This window comes from Galleria mellonella, unplaced genomic scaffold, assembly GCF_026898425.1.
Source record: "Galleria mellonella isolate WM207_F2 unplaced genomic scaffold, CSIRO_AGI_GalMel_v1 utg32, whole genome shotgun sequence".
Lineage (NCBI taxonomy): Eukaryota > Metazoa > Arthropoda > Insecta > Lepidoptera > Pyralidae > Galleria > Galleria mellonella.
In genome coordinates, this window is record NW_026442075.1 from 489,295 (window position 1) to 510,900 (window position 21,606).

Sequence of the window (21,606 nt, forward strand, 5' to 3'; positions counted from 1 at the left end):
CGTACGCGTAATACCTCTGGTATTGCAGGCGTTCATAGGCACCGGTAACCGCTTACCATCAGGTGGGCCGTATGCTTGTTTGCCACCTGTGGTATAAAAAAAGAAGCATTGGTCCCCCTGGAAACCATCGTGGTTAATTCAAGTTGAATACATAACTGTGGGCTAACTGAATTACTTTCATCTTCACGTATCTTCTTTCACTAGTGCCCCGCCTACCAATAACACAGACGGGGCTACTATTCAATTTTCACCCATTTAACAAATCTTGTCATCAGGCAGGTCATATGCTGATTTTTGCATCTCAGCTATATAAAATAAAAAATAACCTCAAGTTTACTATGTAACTAAATATGCGTGCACGAATATCAATTGCGATCCAAATAGGACTATAAGACATTTCTCGTGAATATATCAATTATTTGTCAAGTTAGCATTCATTCATTGTGCGAGGCGACTGCTCATAAATTCTGTCTGCCTGCCAGGCCAGCTGAGCCGGCCCACAGTCTGAGCACAGTTGTGACCGCACAATCGATAGTACTACACGTCAAGTCAACATGTCCAAAGATAACCTCACCGCGCTTCTTTACAAACCGAAGGATCTTAAATTGGTAAGTACTTTATCGTAAATTAACTTCTACGGCACAAATTAGCTTGATAGATTTTTTTTTTAATTAAAACTATAACATTTTGTCTATGCTAATTTTAAAATGCCGGTTCTATTTTTAAATTGGTTATTTAGTATTCAATCATTCATAGTTCCATATGTGCTATATTTTAATAAAATTATTGATTTGTTTATATATTTCTTGTAATAAAATGCTTAAATTGAAAAAAAAATCTCTTAATTGATTCGCTACTTGGTTAGAAAAACTGTTAGTTTTATCGATTCTATACCCAATGAGTAATTAGGTCGTGTCGTATATTATCGTTAATAACATTAATACATATTTTCTTATTTAATTATGTTTTACCTACTTTTACTATATAAATATGTACTCATAATAAGCATTATGAAAAGTTATAGTTATCTATAAGAAATTGCATAGCGGTAAGACTACATTTTATACTTGTTTTTAAATTAATAGTTACACAACTACCTACTGCAATAAACTTTATGTAATGAAATGTTAAAATTAAATAAATAAATATAGTACATTTCGCGTAAAATTTAATAAACAATTCCAAATAATTTTATAACTTTAAATTCGCGCCTTTTTTGTAGAGACGGACTGTCCCAAATAAGGTCTCTTCTGTTATCCCGCCAAGTAAAAATAATAGACAAAACGTACATTTTTCTCTTGTATGGTCTAAACATATTTCACGTATAAAGATTTTTGTTACTTATTAAGATATAAACTCTATAACTACAAGAATTTTCCTTTGCATTCATAAACAAATAAGTTATTATAGTTATTTATCTAAGCTCAAAATTATAAAAAAACATATTTTTACAGTTCCATATCAGTTTCAAAGGAATCCTTCGGGTGAGATTTTGTTTGTCGGTCTCTCATAACGCAACTGTAAATGCTATCATTTCGAAATTTGAAATAGTTTTAGATATTATTGATCCACATTCGAGTATAGATTACAATAAAAATAACTGAGAAAATATTCTCCTTTGCTTGGGGCTCCAAAACTCAAAATTTTAAAATTTCTAAATAGTCTCAGTGGAATATTATGTAAAAGAGTTTTATATACTTTTTAGTTATATCATATACGTTTAAATTTAAAAATGTTAGAAAATGAAAAATGTCCACTTATTTTTTCTATATTTGAAATATATTTTCTATCTATGAAAGTTAAAATCTCGAATAATTACTGTATATAATGGTATAAGTATATGTGCGAATGTTACAGAAAAATAAAACTGTTTTTCTAAGTAGCAAAATTTTTGAGTGGCCACCAAAAACCGCCAAAAACCACGGTTATGTCCCAAAATAAGAAATTCCGAGTTGCAATAACAAGAACACTGATAAGAATGATTTCTATTTTATCTACAAAACACAATATGGCCATTTTATCTTACATCTAAGTAGGTACACATTCAAATATTTTTTTATCTAAACAAAATAGGTATTTGTTTTGAAGCTTAATTTTGTGTAAACATCAAAACAGCCTTTAACTGTCCACTGCTGAAAATAAGCCTCCCCTTGGGAGGTTTTGCCAGTAGTTGCCACGATTGGCAACTTGATTGATAGGCAATTGCAGTTAGGCTTTGGAAATGTTTTAAGAGGGACGCTGCTGCCCATCCCTTAGTTGCCTCTTACGACACCCACGAAAAAGAAAAGAATGGTCGTAATTTGTCGGCTATTTGCAGAGTATTTTATTGCACGGAACCCTCGACGCGTGGTTCAACTCGCATTAGACAGATTTTATTTTTGAAACCAAACATTTTAAAATCATTACATGTAATAAAATCGTCAAAGTGACATCCACGAGTCATTGACACACTCGGCTCGTCAACTCGTCTACTCGATCATGATCTGTGTTTGACGTGTCATTAACATGTTTATCACTATGTCACATCGCTTCACACTTTTACGATTATCTTTATATAAAAAAAATCAATACCCTTTTTGCTTCGCATAGTAGGTTCCAATCCTTATAATGATACAGAAGATCTTATTAAATTTTCCGAATAAATTTATAACTTTTTTCACACCTGATATACACAAATTCACACACACACTCAACACTCATACACACACACACGCACGCACGCACACACACTTTTTTTTAAGTTAACATGTAGGCTACTGTATTTAAATTTTCAATTTTTTAAATTATTGTAGTTGGTTGCTAGATATGACAAAATGTCTTCGTTGACGTGGCTATACGTTACCATACGTTTTAAATGTCTGTTTTGGAATCCTGCAATGAGGAGGTGGGCGTTGATATTCGCGACACAGTTTTATATGGATATCATCGTTTTTAATAATATTGTCAAAAGTGTCATTAAAAATGTTGTTTCCTATAAAGTATTATTATTATTATTATTGGTAACAAAGTCAAAAATTAAAAATATTTTTATTTTATAGTTTATTGTTGAATAAAAAATACTTTTTAATTTATTTCATAGGGGCTATTATATTATTATTATATATACATAGTATTAAATTTTTTTCTTCATTTGTGTATTTGTCGATTTTTCTGTTTATGGCTAGAATGATGATGGTAGAATTATAAACCATTAAAAAAATTGCAGAGAGTAAACTAATTTTCTATCTCAAAGCCAAATTTGTTTGACAAATAATTAAATAAAAAAAAAAATAAAAACGCGTATAAATTTACGTTAATTACGTAAAATGTAGATATAAAAACGTTCACGCTCACTTTTTTACATTATCCGAACAGTAAGTACTTTATATTATTCTAAATTTCGTGTCTAATATAGTATATGTTATATATGTGTAAATATATTTGTTATTCATATATATTAATTCGTTTATATATGTAATTTCGTTTATATATGTAAAATCGAGTATTCTAACACTTCCCTATGGTCTACTGGGAGAAAATGCTTTTAGCATTAAGTCCGCCATGTACACATATATGTACTAATGAATAAATAAATATTCACGAAAGGAAAAGAGATAGTTAATAAATGGGCACTGATAGCCCCAGTTTTATAAACAGAAAGACGAAGAACAACACGACAAATATGTAATTTTAGAAAACAGGTATATTCCATGAAAATTGTCAATAAGTTAATAAAAATATTTATAAATTATATTATTACTTAATACATAATTATAAATTGTTTATGAAATTATTGACATCTAGATAACCCTATAACGTTTTCGTGATACCGAATCAATGTAAACGATAGATATAATAGTAGGCACAGATATGTATATATATATATATATATATATATATATATATATATATATATATATATATATATATATATATATATATATATATATATATATATATATATATATATATATATAAACAACTAATATGACAAAGTTCCAAAAAACCAGCTATACCTACATTTTTTTATTATTTATGATCGATATATATAGTTTTATATATATCCTATATATATATATATATATATATATATATATATATATATATATATATATATATATATATATATCCTCCTTCTCATATAGTACATGTATACCAAATTTCATAGTCATTGGTTTTTTTAATGGGTGATAATGGAATGGTAACCCCGCCTACGCTATTGGAATACGCTGGCGGGGTACCAGTGAGGGATGATAGGTGAGGATGAAAAGACAGGTCAGTTAGCCCATCGTGAAGAATTCCACTAGAATTAACCACGACGATTTCCAGGGGAAACCGCGTGGAGATCGACCTGATATGGTGTATTGCTGGCAATGGGTCAATTAGACCCCATTACTAACAATCCCTTTTCCCCTATAGTGATTGGTTAAGCCGTTAAGGTGGTAAAAAGTAACAAACAAACTCACTTTTATATTTATAATATTGGGAAGGATTTGAGATACCTAAGCAGGTAATTGTACAAAACCTCCCTCTGGTAAATCCACTTGTCTTTCGCAGTTGAGTAAAAAATTTGTATACTTTTACGGTGTAGTCAGAAAGAAACAGCTATCAATCCTATAAACTTGCTATAGCGTAGATTTAAAATGTAAGGTCAGCTCAGACATAGAATAAAGTAATGACCTTCACGCGGTTTCCCCTGGAAACCATTATGGTTAATTTTAGATGAATTCATCACTGACCTGCTTCATTCTCACCTATCATCCCTCACTCGTACCCCGTCGGCGTATACCGTTAGCGCAGATAGGGTTACCATTTCATTATCATCTATTGAAAAAAAAAAAAAATATCCCGTGGGTTAATAAACTTACAGAATACCTGCGGGTAATCTCAAACAGTCTTAGTTTTATCACTAAATCCGGTAATAACTTTAAGCTTATGTGATTAACATGAGATATGGCATTAACAGTGGGTGGTAAGCTGGCAGTACAATGGATATTTTTTATGGTAACCCCGACTGCGCTATCGATGTACGCCAGCGAGGTACCAGTATATGGTGTTAGTTTAAGATATAGATAAGATCAAATCAGTTGGCCCATCACGATTTTACCGTAAATTAATCTTGACCTGTGCCATGACGGTTACCAAGACATTACATTAAGTCGTCCTGACAAAGTATACCCCCCCCCCCCTTATTTAAAAAATATTAATCTTATCATAAACCTATTTTAGCTAATGAAGTGTTTGGGGGGCGGAGATACTGTATCAGTAATGCGGATACCAGATCCCCAATATGCGTTTGACCTCCATGGTCCTCAGTAGACTCTATGTATCATGCTTAATTCCTTATGTATTTATCATGATGGACTGACTGGCCTTCCTTTTCATTCTCACTTATCATCCCTTACTGGTGTCCCGCAAGCGTATACCGTTAGCGCATACGGGCCATTATTCCATTAACATCCATAAAAAAATTAAGTGAATCGTCTATTTCTTTTGCTCTAAATTCTCACTTTGAGAAGAATTTATAAAACACTCCAATAATTAAAATAAATTTGTAGGAAGTTTTAGTTTCTATTTTATATTATTTATTTGGCGCACATAACAGAAGTTTATAAATACAAACTTAAACTATAAAATGCAAGTACATTAATGTATTGATCAGGTAAACTTGCCACAACATGTGCACACAGCATGATCCAATAATAAATGCGACTGCAACAAAGCCATTCGGTTGCAACTATTAGTAAAAAAAATTAAACATAAAAATAAACGTAAACATAAAGAAAGTTAAATAAAAAACAAAAAATGAATTGAGAAGCTTCTAAATATTACATTATTCATATAATTTTATACAATTGTCTGCGATATTGATTATAACTGATAACTCTAAAATGCCTTTCATGGTATATCAAGCCTGTTACGATCGGGCATGCTGTGCCCATTCAGTTTAGTTAAAAAAATGTTTATCAATAGAATAACATAATCTAAAATTTAAATTATGTTATCTATTTTATGTAATAGAATTTATATAAACGTGAACCAAATTTCATTTAAATTTTTTTTTTTTTTAAAAGTTTTTAGATTATAATATATAAAAAAAAAGGTTTATTTAAATTCTAAATCACACTAAAATGTATTAACTTTTTTTTTTCAGGTACAAACACCTATACCAGAAATATCAGAAGATGGTGAGTGCAGTAATGATATAGTTTTATGTAATTATATGTGCGTTATAAAAAAATACAAATAATGTATGTATACAATATGTGAACAATAAATTATAAATAAAATAAATAAATAATTATAAAAATTTAAATACAATTTTCAATCAATATAAACAAGGGTTTTTAATAATAATAATAATAAAATAGTCTGTGTTTGAATAACAAAATACACGGTTTGAAGTGGGATACGTGAATCTACTAGCCACGGAAGAATAACTGAGTCCTCGTGCCTGATCTCAAACCATGTTAAAAACTTCCTTTGACTTAAGTATTCAAAAAAGACGTTACAATCTAAAATATAAACACGCTCATTTGCAATGTTCAATTTACTGTTTGGTGCAATATTGTTAAATAAAAAAAATTGAACATTACATGGCGCGTACCCACTTAATGAAATATTATTTTTCAAACATCGTTAAATCGTCATTGAACTTAAAAAGTGAAATTGTGTTTTTGATTTCCGCACATTGTTTGATGAAAATCCATATACTGTCGTGTTTTGGCCAGATAAATTACAACTCATAGGCATTGATGGACTTACGTATGTGTGCCTCGACTACGCCTCGGCTCACATTTGCACGTTCGTCCATCAATGCCTCAGTTGCTGGCCGCTACAGTAATCTACTATTACCGGTCAACCTAGCAACCACATAAAGTATTGACTTACGACAAATAATTATAAATTAATTTATATATAACATAATATTATTGGATTACATATTAAAAGTTTCTTTTTTAATTTTTTTTTTATTCGTACAGAGGTTCTTTTGCGGATGGACTGCGTGGGCATCTGCGGCTCGGACGTCCACTATTGGCAAACTGGACAATGCGGTCACTTCGTCCTCAAAGAACCTATGATAATGGGACACGAGGCTTCCGGAGTTGTAGCAAAAGTAAGTTGACGTTTTTTTTTAATGGCTAATAATGGTATGGTAAGCCCGCCTGCGCTAATGGGATACGCTGGCGGAGCACCAGTAAAGGGTGATAGATGAGAAAAAAAACAGGCCAGTTAGCCCAACATGATGAATTCATTAGGAATTAACCATGATAGTTTCCAGTGGGAACCACGTGGAGGTCGACCTGTTAGGGTATATTGCTAGTAATAGGTCTGTTGGATCTCTTACTAACAATCCCTGTCCCACAAGTAAATTGATGTTGCCATATTTAAGACTAGCTGTATCTCGCGGTTTTGCCCACGTTTGTCAGTCTATAAAGTAACTTGTGTGATCAATTAGAATATAACCTACGCGTGAACCAAATTTCATTTAAATCTGTTTGGTAGTTTTTGCGTTAAAGAGTAACAAACATTCATCTATCCATCATTTTTTATACCACTGAGGTGACAAAAAAGCATACGACCCACCTGATAGTAAAAGGTTACCGTAGCCTATAAACTCCTGCAATACCATTACGCGCGCTTTGCCCACCCTGAAGAAACCTTTTTATTCTTTTTTTTAATATCCCCATGCTTGTAGTCTCTTGGAAAACTTTTGCATTTTCCCTCTTTTCGTCCACTTCATTATTGAAGGTCGTGTCCTTGAAAGGTGTCTGTTACCTCTCTTTTTTACATGTGAGATTATTGGGAGAGGTATTTAGAGGGTTGGCCCCTTAAATAAGACGCATAACAACTTAAACATACAAATGCTTGGCATCAAAACGAGGGATCAGTATCTGCGAGGAGATGAAAAGGGATTGTTAGTAATAAGTCAATTAGATTAATTGCTAACAATTTACGCAATCACGTTGACGTCCGCGTAATTCCTCTGGAAAACTTCGTGGTTAATTCGTAGCGAAATATTTATTATTATATTCGTGGTGAACTCTTGAGAAATAGATATTTTAACTTGTATTTTTGGCAACCCTAAATCTACATCGTTGTATTGACACTAGATTTACATGAATAGGTAGATAATGTAGACTGTATTACATATCTAAATTACTGTTTAAATACGTAATTGTTACTATAATACTTACATAATAATACTTACATATACATACATATAATATATACATAATTGTTATATTAATTGCTTGAGTATTTCTGTCCCATTCGTGTTTCAACCGTGAAGCAGTTATGTTTGTATGGCTGTGTTTCGGTTTGAAGGGTGGGATATGGCGTGAATTTACTGGGTACGGAGGAATAATACCTGAGTCCTCAGGAATGGCAACGCATGGGGGGTATCATGGGCGAAACAGTATACTCTATTATGTCCATGGTACTGCTCATGTCTATAGGCGACCGTTACCACTTTCCATCAGGTGAGCCGTCAGCTTGTTGGCCATTCTAAGTTGTATAAAGAAAATCGTAATTTAAAATAACCTATATTGTTAATATTATTATTACTATATTATTATAGTAATTATAAAAAAAAAAACATTTACACACGTATGTAATGGTAAATATTGCTGAACAATTGTAATTTTGAGATCTGCTGCTGGCAATCACCAATATTTACTAAATAAAAATTAATTCAAACATCTTTATAAACTTCCATGGTATAATTGTATATCTTACTGATATCATTTCGCTGCAGTTACATAATTTAAACTTCACGATAAAATGTTAATAGCCTTGCCAGTAATCATGCGTATATACGTACCATCAATGCGTACAATAAGTGACCACATTATCAAGTAGCATTGTGTAAGCTGCTACAACTGATATCTCTCGAGATGTACTGACGTACGTCAATGATAATAAATAACAATAACAAGTATATCTCACTAGTTATTGAAGTCGCTGGCGGAAGAATAAAAAAAAACAATTTTATATAACTAAATTTAATTCTAAAATTAATTATTACAATAATAAGTGTCTTCAGATCGATATGTAATCCGTAAGTGAAGTTATATCCAATCAAACATAAAGGAAATGGGTATTTTTGCTGCGGGAATTGAAATGCTGACTCGACGCAGGTGTCTTTCTCGGTAGCGCACCTTCTTGCGTTAAGCTAGGTGGTCCGATGCGATCGCCGTTGAGGGTGTGTCGTAATACTTGATAGGTATCTACTATAACACACTTCACAAGAAAATACAGCGATTTTAATGTTAAACAAATTAACGGCTCGCCTGATGCAGAGCGGTGACAGGAAGAGGACCATTTTTTTATGCAAACAAGCTGACGGTCCACCTGATGGAAAGTGGTAACTGTCGCCTATAGACATGAGCAGTACCATGGACATAACAGAGTATACTGTTTCGCCCATGATACCCAAACGCCCAAAGGGGAGGCTTATGTTCATCAGCAGCAGGCTGATATGATGATGATGATGATATGATGATGGTATTATTAGGTTGAAATTAAATTTACAGATCGGTTCCAAAGTGAGGAACCTGAAGGTGGGTGACCGCGTGGCCATCGAGCCCGGTGTGCCGTGCCGGTACTGCGAGTTCTGCAAGACGGGCCGCTACCACCTGTGTCCTGACATCGTCTTCTGCGCCACACCGCCAGTGCACGGGAACCTCGTTAGATACTACAAGCACGCTGCTGACTTCTGCTATAAGTAATTGATTTTATTATAATAATAAGAAGTACTACAATTACATTATTTGCCTGGTCCTCAAGATACCCTGATTGATGAGCAACTAAGCAAAGTGCATCTGGAGGAGCAACCCAGAACACCCAAACTCGAACCAATTTAGACAAATTCATTCCTATTTTTTTTTTTATTTTATGCAATTTAGAATGGCAAACAAGATGACGGTCTGATGGAAAATGGTAACCATCGCCTATAGACACGAGCAGTACCTTGGACATAACAGAGTATACTGTTTCGCCCATGATACTCCCCATGCATTGCCATTTCTGAGGACTTAGATGTTATTCCTCTGTATCCTGTAAATTCACTGCCATATCCCATCCTTAAAACCGAAACACAGCCATGCAAACACAACTGCTTCACAGTTGAAACACGAATGGGACAGAGATGTCCAAGTAAACGACTTGTGTACAAAGTCTCCCTCTGGTAAATGATAGTAATAAGAAGCAGGTGTGTAGGTACTATTTGCTAGCAACTTTTACTCATCGCGCTAAATCCCGATAGTGTATTTAAATTTATAATACAATACGAAGAAATAAAAAAAAACGTAACAAATACGGTTCAAATTTGATAAATAAATCGCACATGATTGAAGGCATCAGGAAAGGTTGAAATGATGATATAAAATCGAATAGCAGACAAGCTGTCCACCCGATGGAAAATGATAAGTGTCGCCTATAAATATGAGAGCAGCATCGTGGACCATGCCATACCCTATCAGTCAATAACTGTCCACTGCTGAACATAGGTCTCCCCCATAAGAGGGTTTTGCCAATAGTTGCCATGCTTGGCAGGCGGGTTGGCAACCGCAGTTAAGCCTTTGGTAATGTTTTAAGAGGGACTCTGCTGTCCGTCCCTTGTCCATAAGTTCTCTTAGTTGCCTTTTACGACACACACGGGAAGAAAGAAGTGGCCAGGACCATACGACGAAATATAAATATGAACAGCATCATGGACATCATTATCTTCCTACTCTTATCCCAATTATTATTTGTGGTCGGTGTAATATGTTTTTATCCATATTACAAAAAGATTTAGCTTATTGTTTTACGACCGGCCGTCTGCCTGACGTCAACCCTCTTTGGGAACAGCCACCCATTGTTTTCTCAGTGTAATATTTTCTTGTAATCGTTTGTATCTATTTATAATAAGTTTACTACTGTAATCTTATGAAGGAAACAATAAAGAGTATCTATCTATCTATCTACTCGAGTGGGACGACTTTTCTATTGGAATACTTTAATTTTTATTCACTTACAGACTACCTGACCACGTATCAATGGAAGAAGGAGCACTCCTAGAGCCACTGTCAGTAGGCGTCCACGCGTGTCGCCGCGGGAAGGTGACGGCGGGAGACCACGTGCTGGTGCTCGGCGCCGGGCCCATCGGCCTCATGATCCTACTGACCGCCAAAGCGATGGGGGCCAGCAAAGTACTCATCACAGGTAAGATTTCATTAAATCACCTCACTGCTCGATATCATCATATCGGCCTTTAACTGTCCACTGCTGAACATAGGTCTCCCTCTTGGGGGGTTTGGCCAGTAGTTGTCACGCTTAGCAGGCAGATTGGCAACCGCAGTTAGGCTTTGGAAATGTTTTAAGAGAAACGCGGCTACCCATCCCTTGACCTTCCTTAGTCACCTCTGACGTAACTTTTTACTAGTTTGTTTGTAAGCTCAAAGCTGTTGTAGTAATTATTTACAGCTTTTTATATTTTTTTATGACATTTTGTATTAAAATAATATGTTGTTCTAAATTGAAATCTGGAATCCTTGAACTGTTACAAGTTGTAAGAAAATGTATTTTGATCTTTAAAATATAATGAATTACAAACGAGAGGTATTTAATACCAAATTGTATGTGCATTGCAGACGTTCTTCAATCCCGTTTGGACTTCGCCAAGAAGATGGGCGCCGACAGCACCCTCCTGGTGAAGCCTGACTCCAACGAGGCGGAGCTCGTGAAGAAAGTGCACGAGCTGCTCGGCAACCACCCTGACGTCTCACTGGACGCGTGCGGCGTGTCCGCAACCACTCGGCTCTCGTTACTGGTTAGTTCATTTGTTATTAAATGAGCATATTCCTTTTTAAAAGGCCGGCAGCACACCTGCAATGCTGTTGGTGCTGGTGTTGTGAATGATCATGGGCGGCGGTAGTCACTTACCACTTGTTTACCCCTGCATTGTAAAAAAATAAAAATAAAATGCATCCATCAAACGTTTACCTAATAATCTTAATATTTTTTTTTTATAATGGCACAGCTCATTAACTCCATCAGTAGCCTGATGGTAAAGAACCTGATGGTTAAGAATTGCATCGGTCGCAGGTCCAATGCCAGATTACAATCTAACCCGCTACCCACACTATATAAACACTTTTTCATGGGGGAGAAAGGGATTGTTAGTAATGGAGGTTGAGAATCCCATTGCTAGCAATATACACAACCAGGTCGACCTCCTCGCGGTTCCCCCTGGAAACTATCATGGTTGATTCCTGATGAATTCATCATGATGGGCTAACTGGCCTGTTTTCATTCTCACCTATCACCCTTCACTGGTGCCCCGCCAGCGTATCCCGTTAGCGCAGGCGGGGTTACCATACCATTTTCATTTAATAAAAAAAACCGCCACCTATAATACCACATGAAAAATTCGAAATATAATTAAATAATTTAGTTAAAACCAGCCTCCCCGCGTCAGATTCAAGTTCCATCTAGAAAAGATAGGGCTACCATTCAGTAAAGAAAGACAACTTATTATAAACCTGGGTTGACAGGCGACCAAATCCGGTGGTACGGTCGTGATAGTTGGCATGGGGGCGTCAGAGCTCACCCTGCCGCTGGCTGCAGCGGTCGCCAGGGAAGTCGACATCAAGGGGATCTTCCGATATGTTAACGAGTTAGTATGCAGTTTTATTATTCTCTATAGACTAAAAAAAAAAAGAAAAAAATATGTAAATCTTATTTTTGGGCAAACTTTGTACAAAAGTCGATTCCTTGGGTACCTCTGTCCCATTCGTGTTTCAACCGTGAAGCAGTTGTGTTTGCATGGCTGTGTTTCGGTTTGAAGGGTGGAATATTACAGTGAATTTACTGGGTACAGAGGAATAACATCTGAGTCCTCAGGAATGGCAACGCACGGAGGGTATCATGGGCGAAACAGTATACTCTGTTATGTCCATAGTACTGCTCATGTCTATAGGCGACGGTTACCACTTTCCATCAGGTGGACCATCAGCTTGTTTGCCATTCTAAGTTGTATAAAGAAAATGTTTATTTGCCACCTTCTTGGTATAAAAAAAAACTCGTGTAATCTGTTCTTGGAATGGCAATGTATTTATAGTTTATTATTCCCGTGTGGTCCCGGCATAGTTAAGGCCAACCTTTCCTTTCCTGTAGGTGTCGTAAGAGGCAACTAAGGGGAGGGCAAAGGAATGGGTAGCAGCGTCCTTCTTAAAACACCTTCAATGCCTAACTACAGTTGCCAGTCCACCTGCCAAGCGTGGCAACTACTGGCAAATTCCCCCTAGGGGGAGGTTTATGTACAACAGTAGACAATTGAAAGCTGATATGACGATGAAATATGTTATGTGATCACAGATACCCGATAGCACTGTCGATGTTGGCCAACGGTCAAGTGAACGTGAAACCGCTGGTGAGCCACCACTTCGACATCGAGCAGACTCTGGAGGCGTACGAGATCGCGCGCCGCGGCACCGGCATCAAGGTCATGATCCACGTCCAGCCGAGGGACACCAACAACCCTAACAAGTTCTAGTGACTCGGGTACCATATCTGGTCTTTGTTTAATTTGATACAGTTATCCATATGCTGCGAACCGGTTGTCAAAAATTTATAATCGATGCATCGATTATTTCATATATCGATGTCATACTATTGATAGTATCGATTATAGTATAGTGACGTATAAACCATCCAGTGTTCATATCGATACAGTAAAGTTTCCTTATTCACGCTTACTTTATTCACGTTTTTTTCACGACTTTAAAAATTTGTGACCTATTTCCTATATTCGCTAAAGATTTCTTTATTTGCGGATCTAATCGGTACATATTAATAAAAAAGATTTGGTTTTCTTTGTAAACGCGTCGATAAATGGACTAATAAAAAATTAAAACAGACCTACATAACTGCATCTAAAATGTGTTGTCAAATGCTGTCGCCGCTGTATAAATGCTTCGGCTTTCTATATTCACGGTTTCTGTATTCGCGGCATATTTACGGAACGTATACACCGCGAATAAAGAGGTTTTACTGTACTATCGATTAAACATTCCGATTAATTAATCATAATCGATTATATAATCGATTTTCGGATTATATGTGGCCCTAGCTGAACAATAGATAGGTATTACAACTGAAAATAGTTTAGTTTTTAATTTTGCTCCAAAATATATTATTTCACTCGTAACAATTTGTACATGGGACCAATACAAGAGTAGACCCTTTCAATTGAGCAAAAAATCGTCAAAATTGGTTTAAAATCACCAAAGATATCGCGTAACATGCAAACATCTTTATTTTTAAAGTAGCTCAGAAACAGTCGGTCATAGTCGAGTTAAGTAATTAATCATTAGTAGGTATAATTCTCTATTCATAGAACAGCTCTAAAGACTAACTGCGCTTGCCAACTCGCCTGCCAAGCGTGTCAACTGCTGGCAAAACCCCCCAAGGGGGAGGCTTATGTTCAGCAGTGGACTGTTAAAAGCTGATATATGATGAAGCATAACTCCTTACTTATCCACATTATGTCTTTGATCACTCCTTATTGGTGGCTCTAAAGAATGACCACTAAAAAGGTAAAAAAATAAACCTGTCGACTAACTAGTTCTACCAATAATACACTTATAAAAATGGAACAAAAGATCTCAAAAATGTTCAATCTTCATTATTTTCATACAGGGTAAAACAATAGACTAAGACTTACTTAGTTTATGATTTAATATAGTTTTAGTATTGAATCTTTTTCTTCTAGTACAGTGTTTTTCAAAGTGTGAGTCGCAACCCCTTGGGGGTCCCCGAGCCTCTACAAGGGGGTCGCGGGAAGTCGCGAAGCAGTGAAAAATCAACAGTTCCGTAAATACATCAATCAATCGATAATACATAATGAAGTATCTATAACAGACATCGATTACATGTCTGTTTTAAATACTTTATTATGTATTATTTATTTTATTTTAACCGATACCTAACTGAGAATATAAATACAACTGTACGGATTTCAGAATTGTACTATAATACAATTTATACACATTCAAAAGCGTGGAGGGTATGGGGTCGCAGGATATTTTTACATATTCGTAATAAGGGGGTCGCGTCATGAAAAAGATTGAAAAACACTGTTCTAGTAGGTAGTGGTAAGTTGATTTTTGTAATTACACTAGCAACCCGACCCGGTTTTGTACGAGTAGATAGAATTTACGATAAAAATATACAGCCCATATTATTTGCTGATAAAGTAGCTTCCTTTAGGCGATAGAATTTTTAAAATCGGTTGAGTAATTTTTGAGTTTATCCATTATAAATAAATCTTATCTCTTTATAATATTAGTATAGACAAGAACAGGGCATATGTTATTGGAATATATATTATGTACATGTTACATTATACGCAGAGATGTTGCATCTCTGTGCATCTTATACCGAATTTATAATGGGGAGTGCTCTGAGGAATTGTTCTGATTGATACCTGCTGCTGATTTTCACCATTGTACTACCAGCCATAAACTAAAGTTCCATCCCAACCATCTGGACGAGTGGCGGTCCTCCACCGTGCGTTTTTCAAGGCACTTTCTTCCACGCACAACCACTCGTTGGAATCAACTTCCAGCAGCAGTATTTCCGAACCGATACGACAACATAACCTTCAAGAAAAGAGCATATTCCTTTTTAAAATGCCAGCAGCACACCTGCAATGCCGCTGATGTTGTGGGTGATCATGGGCGGCGGTAGTCACTTACCATCAGGTGAGACGCGTGCTCGTTTGCCCCCTGTGTTGTAAAACAAAAATACATTTAGATGCATTTAAAATATTCGGATAATTTCGATCAAGCTAAAACTTGCCATCAAAGTTTATAAATAATATTAATGGTTAAATTACAAAATTTGTTTTACTATAAATAAATAATAGTTGTAAGTATAAAAATGTAAAATATATAAACATATTGTAAATTTAAATAAAATATTGTAATATATTATTTTTACAATGAAATGTCTTAATTATTTACCTATCCAAGTACTTTCCTGTGTTTATTAAAATTGTAAGTAGGTACAGTATTTTCATTATATGCATTTGGAAGTACAAGATAAGATAAAGATATATTTATTAAACAAAGTATGTTTGTATTAGCACAGAATTTATCATTGCTTCCTACACTAAACTGAGGCTGTCCTGTAGGAGACAGATATCGTGTTATCATATACATGCATACAGATATTAAACATAGGCTTTTTAGCAGTACTGACAGTTGTGTAACTAATTTGTATAATGCAATTATTTCATTTAGATCTCACCACCAATACACATGCATGAATAAGTATTATGAATGTAATAATTATGGGTATGCATGCGTGTGTGTGTGTGCACGCGTGTGTGTGTATGCACGCGTGTGTGTGTGTGGTGTATGTGGTGTGTGTATAGACACCACACTATTGTCTCCATATCTAGTGCATACAATAGCGAAAACGTATTTATCGATAGATTTATTTATTATTATAATGCATTCATGTACATTAAATATAGTTGTTACAATGTTCTTATGATGAGTAAGTACATGAAGCCCTGTTTGGGTGTAGCAAAACTAAATTGATACGTAGATAGTATACATGCATTTATGTCAATTTAGATGTCAGATTATATTTATTTATTTTAAATATAATTACTCGTTTTTAAATAGATTTGTCGTGCAATAATTTCGATTCACATTAAACAAAATAAACAACAAAATTGTTAAATGCACAAAACAATATTACAAGAAAATATTTAACAACATCGTTAAGAGTAGGGTAGACCGACGCGAATCGGATCACAGGGCGAATCGGATCACAGGGCGAATCGGATCAAAATAAGTTGATATTCTTTGTTGATAATAATAAAGAAATCTGCTGATAATTAATATATCGCATTCACATAGAACGCATTTAACCTGCATTTTGCATCTCTCCTCTCACCCTCTCGCTCATCGAGTTTGGGCTCGTTTAATTCGTCTTGACGAGTAGTTTGATATTAGATAGTAACCAGGGACTGGTGATGAGACTGCAAGGTGGCCATAGGAACTCCGTAATTAAACGACGCAACCCCATCGAGTTTTGGCTCGTTTAATTCGTCTTGAAGAGTAATTTGATACTAGATGGTAACCAGTCTGATGGTAACCGGTCTGAGAGTCTAGTGTCTGAGTGTCTAGTGTCCGAGTGTCTAGTGTCTGAGTGTCTAGTGTCAAGTGTCTGTGTCTGAGTGTCTGAGTGTCTGGTGTCTGAGTGTCAAGTGTCTCAATATCTGGTGTCTAGTGTCTGAGTATCTAGTGTCTGAGTGTCTAGTGTCCGTGTGTCTAGTGTCTGAGTGTCTAGTGTCTCATTATCTAGTGTCTGAGTGTCTAGTGTCCGAGTGTCTAGTGTCTAGAGACTGTGTCTCTGAGTGTCAAGCGTCTATCTGTCTGAGTGTCTAGTGTCCGAGTGTCTAGTATCCGAGTGTCTAGTGTCTGAGTGTCTAGAGTCCAAGTGTCTAGTGTCCGAGTGTCTGGTGTCAGAGTGTCTAGTGTCTGTGTGTCTAGAGTCTGTGTCTGAGTGTCTAGTGTCTGTGTGTCTGAGTGTCTAGTGTCCGAGTGTCTAGTGTCTGAGTGTCTAGTGTCCGAGTGTCTAGTGTCTGAGTGTCTAGTGTCGGAGTGTATGTCTAGTGTCTGAGTGTCTAGTGTCTGTGTGTCTGAGTGTCTAGTGTCCGAGTGTCTAGTGTCTGAGTGTCTAGTGTCCTGAGTGTCTAGTGTCCGAGTGTCTAGTGTCCGAGTGTCTAGTGTCTGAGTGTCTAGTGTCCGAGTGTCTAGTGTCCGAGTGTCTAGTGTCTGAGTGTCTGAGTGTCTAGTGTCCGAGTGTCTAGTGTCCGAGTGTCTAGTGTCCGAGTGTCTAGTGTCCGAGTGTCTAGTGTCTGAGTGTCTAGTGTCCGAGTGTCTAGTGTCCGAGTGTCTAGTGTCCGAGTGTCTAGTGTCTGTCTAGTGTCCGAGTGTCTAGTGTCCGAGTGTCCAATGTCTGAGTGTCTAGTATCTGAGTGTCTATTGTCTGAGTGTCTAGTGTCTGAGTGTCTATTGTCTGAGTGTCTAGTGTCCGAGTGTCTAGTGTCGGAGTGTCTAGTGTCTGTGTGTCTAGTGTCTGAGAGTCTAGTGTCCGAGTGTCTAGTGTGAGTGTCTATTGTCTGAGTGTCTATTGTCTGAGTGTCTAGTGTCCGAGTGTCTAGTGTCTGAGTGTTTAGTGTCCGAGTGTCTAGTGTCTGAGTGTTTAGTGTCCGAGTGTCTAGTGTGTGAGTGTCTAGTGTCTGAGTGTTTAGTGTCCGAGTGTCTAGTGTCTGAGTGTCTGAGTGTCTAAGTGTCCGAGTGTCTAGTGTCCCAGTGTCTGAGTGTCTAGAGTCCGAGAGTCTAGTGTCCGAGTGTCTAGTGTCTAGAGACTGTGTGTCTGAGTGTCAAGTGTCTGTCTGTCTGAGTGTCTAGTGTCCGAGTGTCTAGTGTCCGAGTGTCTAGTGTCCGAGTGTCTAGTGTCTGTGTGTCTAGTGTCCGAGAGTCTAGTGTCCGAGTGTCTAGTGTCCGAGTGTCTAGTGTCTGAGAGTCTAGTGTCCGAGTGTCTAGTATCCGAGTGTCTAGTGTCTAGTGTCTGAGTGTCCGAGTGTCCAGTGTCCCAGTGTCTGAGTGTCTAGAGTCCGAGTATCTAGTGTCTGAGTGTCTAGTGTCTGTGTGTCTGAGTGTCTGAGTGTCCGAGTGTCTAGTGTCCCAGTGTCTGAGTGTCTAGAGTCCAAGTGTTTAGTGTCCGAGTGTCTAGTGTGTGAGTGTCTAGTGTCTGAGTGTCTAGTGTCCGAGTGTCTAGTGTCCGAGTGTCTAGTGTCCCAGTGTCTAGTGTCCGAGTCTCTAGTGTCCGAGTGTCTAGTGTCCGAGTGTCTAGTGTCTAGAGACTGTGTGTCTGAGTGTCAAGTGTCTGTCTGTCTGAGTGTCTAGTGTCCGATTGTCTAGTGTCCGAGTGTCTAGTGTCCGAGTGTCTAGTGTCTGTGTGTCTAGTGTCCGAGAGTCTAGTGTCCGAGTGTCTAGTGTCCGAGTGTCTAGTGTCTAGTGTCCGAGTGTCTAGTGTCTAGCGTCTGAGTGTCCGAGTGTCTAGTGTCCCAGTGTCTGAGTGTCTAGAGTCCGAGTGTCTAGTGTCTGAGTGTCTAGTGTCTAGTGTCTGTGTGTCTGAGTGTCTGAGTGTCCGAGTGTCTAGTGTCCCAGTGTCTAGTGTCCCAGTGTCTGAGTGTCTAGAGTCCGAGTGTCTAGTGTCCGAGTGTCTAGTGTCTAGAGACTGTGTCTCTGAGTGTCAAGCGTCTATCTGTCTGAGTGTCTAGTGTCCGAGTGTCTAGTATCCGAGTGTCTAGTATCTGAGTGTCTCCGAGTGTCTAGTGTCCGAGTGTCTAGTGTCGAGTGTAGTGTGAGAGTCTAGTGTCTGAGTGTCTAGTGTCCGAGTGTCTGAGTGTCCGAGTGTCGAGTGTCTAGTGTCTGAGTGTCTAGTGTCCGAGTGTCTAGTGTCTAGCGTCTGAGTGTCCGAGTGTCTAGTGTCTCAGTGTCTAAGTGTCTAGAGTCCGAATGTCTAGTGTCTGAGTGTCTAGTGTCTGTGTGTCTGAGTGTCTAGTGTCCGAGAGTCTAGTGTCTGAGTGTCTAGTGTCTGTGTGTCTAGTGTCCGAGAGTCTAGTGTCCGAGTGTCTAGTGTCCGAGTGTCTAGTGTCCGAGTGTCTAGTGTCTAGCGTCTGAGTATCCGAGTGTCTAGTGTCCCAGTGTCTGAGTGTCTAGAGTCCGAGTGTCTAGTGTCTGAGTGTCTAGTGTCTGTGTGTCTGAGTGTCTAGTGTCCGAGAGTCTAGTGTCGGAGTGTCTAGTGTCTGTGTGTCTAGTGTCTGAGAGTCTAGTGTCCGAGTGTCTAGTGTCCGAGTGTCTAGTATCCGAGTGTCTAGTGTCTAGTGTCTGAGTGTCCGAGTGTCTAGTGTCCCAGTGTCTGAGTGTCTAGAGTCCGAGTATCTAGTGTCTGAGTGTCTAGTGTCTGTGTGTCTGAGTGTCTGAGTGTCTGAGTGTCTGAGTGTCCGAGTGTCTAGTGTCCCAGTGTCTGAGTGTCTAGAGTCCGAGTGTTTAATGTCCGAGTGTCTAGTGTCCGAGTGTCTAGTGTCTAGTGTCTAAGTGTCCGAGTGTCTAGTGTCCCAGTGTCTGAGTGTCTAGAGTCCGAGAGTCTAGTGTCCGAGTGTCTAGTGTCCGAGTGTCTAGTGTCTAGAGACTGTGTGTCTGAATGTCAAGTGTCTGTCTGTCTGAGTGTCTAGTGTCCGAGTGTCTAATGTCTGTGTGTCTAGTGTCCGAGAGTCTAGTGTCCGAGTGTCTAGTGTCCGAGTGTCTAGTGTCCGAGTGTCTAGTGTCTAGCGTCTGAGTGTCCGAGTGTCTAGTGTCCCAGTGTCTGAGTGTCTAGAGTCCGAGTGTCTAGTGTCTGAGTGTCTAGTGTCTGTGTGTCTGAGTGTCTAGTGTCCGAGAGTCTAGTGTCTGAGTGTCTAGTGTCTGTGTGTCTAGTGTCCGAGAGTCTAGTGTCCGAGTGTCTAGTGTCCGAGTGTCTAGTGTCTAGTGTCTGAGTGTCCGAGTGTCTAGTGTCCCATGTCCCTGAGAGAGAGAGTGTCCCGCGTCGCCTATAGACATGAGCAGTACCATGGACATAACAGAGTGTACTGTTTCACCCATGATACCCCCCATGCATTGCCATTCCTGAGGACTCAGGTGTTATTCCTCTATACCCTGTAAATTCACGCTATATCCCACCATTCAAACCGAAACACAGCCATGCAAACAACTGCTTCACGGTAGAAACACAAATGGGACAGAGTTACCCAAGCAATCGACTTTTGTACAAAGTCTCCCTCTGGTAGATTCAACCGGATTACCCAACCATAATGTTTAAATGGGTGAAAATGGAATGGTAACCCCGCCTACGCTATCAGTTCAAGTATACACTGGTGAGGCATCAGTGAGGGATGATAATTGAGAATGGGGGGAGAAGTAACAAGTAATGGGGACGTTAATCATCCATACCTGTCAGGTCGACCTTTACGCGGTTCCCCCTGGAAATCATCGTGATGATTCTGACTTCATCGTCATCTATCATGCTTCACTGCTGCCCCACCAGTGTATACCGTTAGCGCAGGCGGATTTACCATTTAGCCCATCGTGATGAATATACCTGGAAATCAGCACAATGGTTTCCTAGGGGGACCGCGTGGAGGTCGACCTGACATAGTGAGCAATACTACGTCTATTCTTAAAATAGACTTCAATGAATCATGCAACTAGTAGTAAGTAATTTATTATAAAGTATTCCTCTAACAATTACTGTGAAATTTTATAAAAATCGATCAGACTGTATTTACTGAAACATACATACATACATATGGAACCAAACATGCAATGAAACCAAATATTTATGTGTTTGTTTTGTATCTTCACTCGAATGGAGATAGCCAACATTGACATAACCGAGATACGTCTGACCTATAATATAATCGTGCTGTGATAAATATCCTATTGTTTCTTTAAATTATTTGATAGTGGATATTGTAGCATTATCTAAATATACTCGAAAGGTCATTATCATATGTAA

General features: G+C 37.8%; 1 protein-coding gene across 1 annotated transcript; it reads left to right on the forward strand.

Annotated features, from left to right (window-relative positions):
- The first annotated feature begins 449 nt into the window (after nucleotides 1-449).
- On the forward strand, nucleotides 450-14,602 carry LOC113523446 (sorbitol dehydrogenase-like). Its single transcript, XM_052896270.1, has 8 exons — nucleotides 450-608; nucleotides 6,134-6,167; nucleotides 6,963-7,096; nucleotides 9,516-9,706; nucleotides 11,003-11,187; nucleotides 11,616-11,794; nucleotides 12,519-12,640; nucleotides 13,342-14,602. Exons 1-8 carry the CDS (start codon nucleotides 555-557, stop codon nucleotides 13,517-13,519), a joined length of 1,077 nt encoding a protein of 358 aa, XP_052752230.1. The 5' UTR covers nucleotides 450-554; the 3' UTR covers nucleotides 13,520-14,602.
- The last annotated feature ends 7,004 nt before the right edge of the window (nucleotides 14,603-21,606 follow it).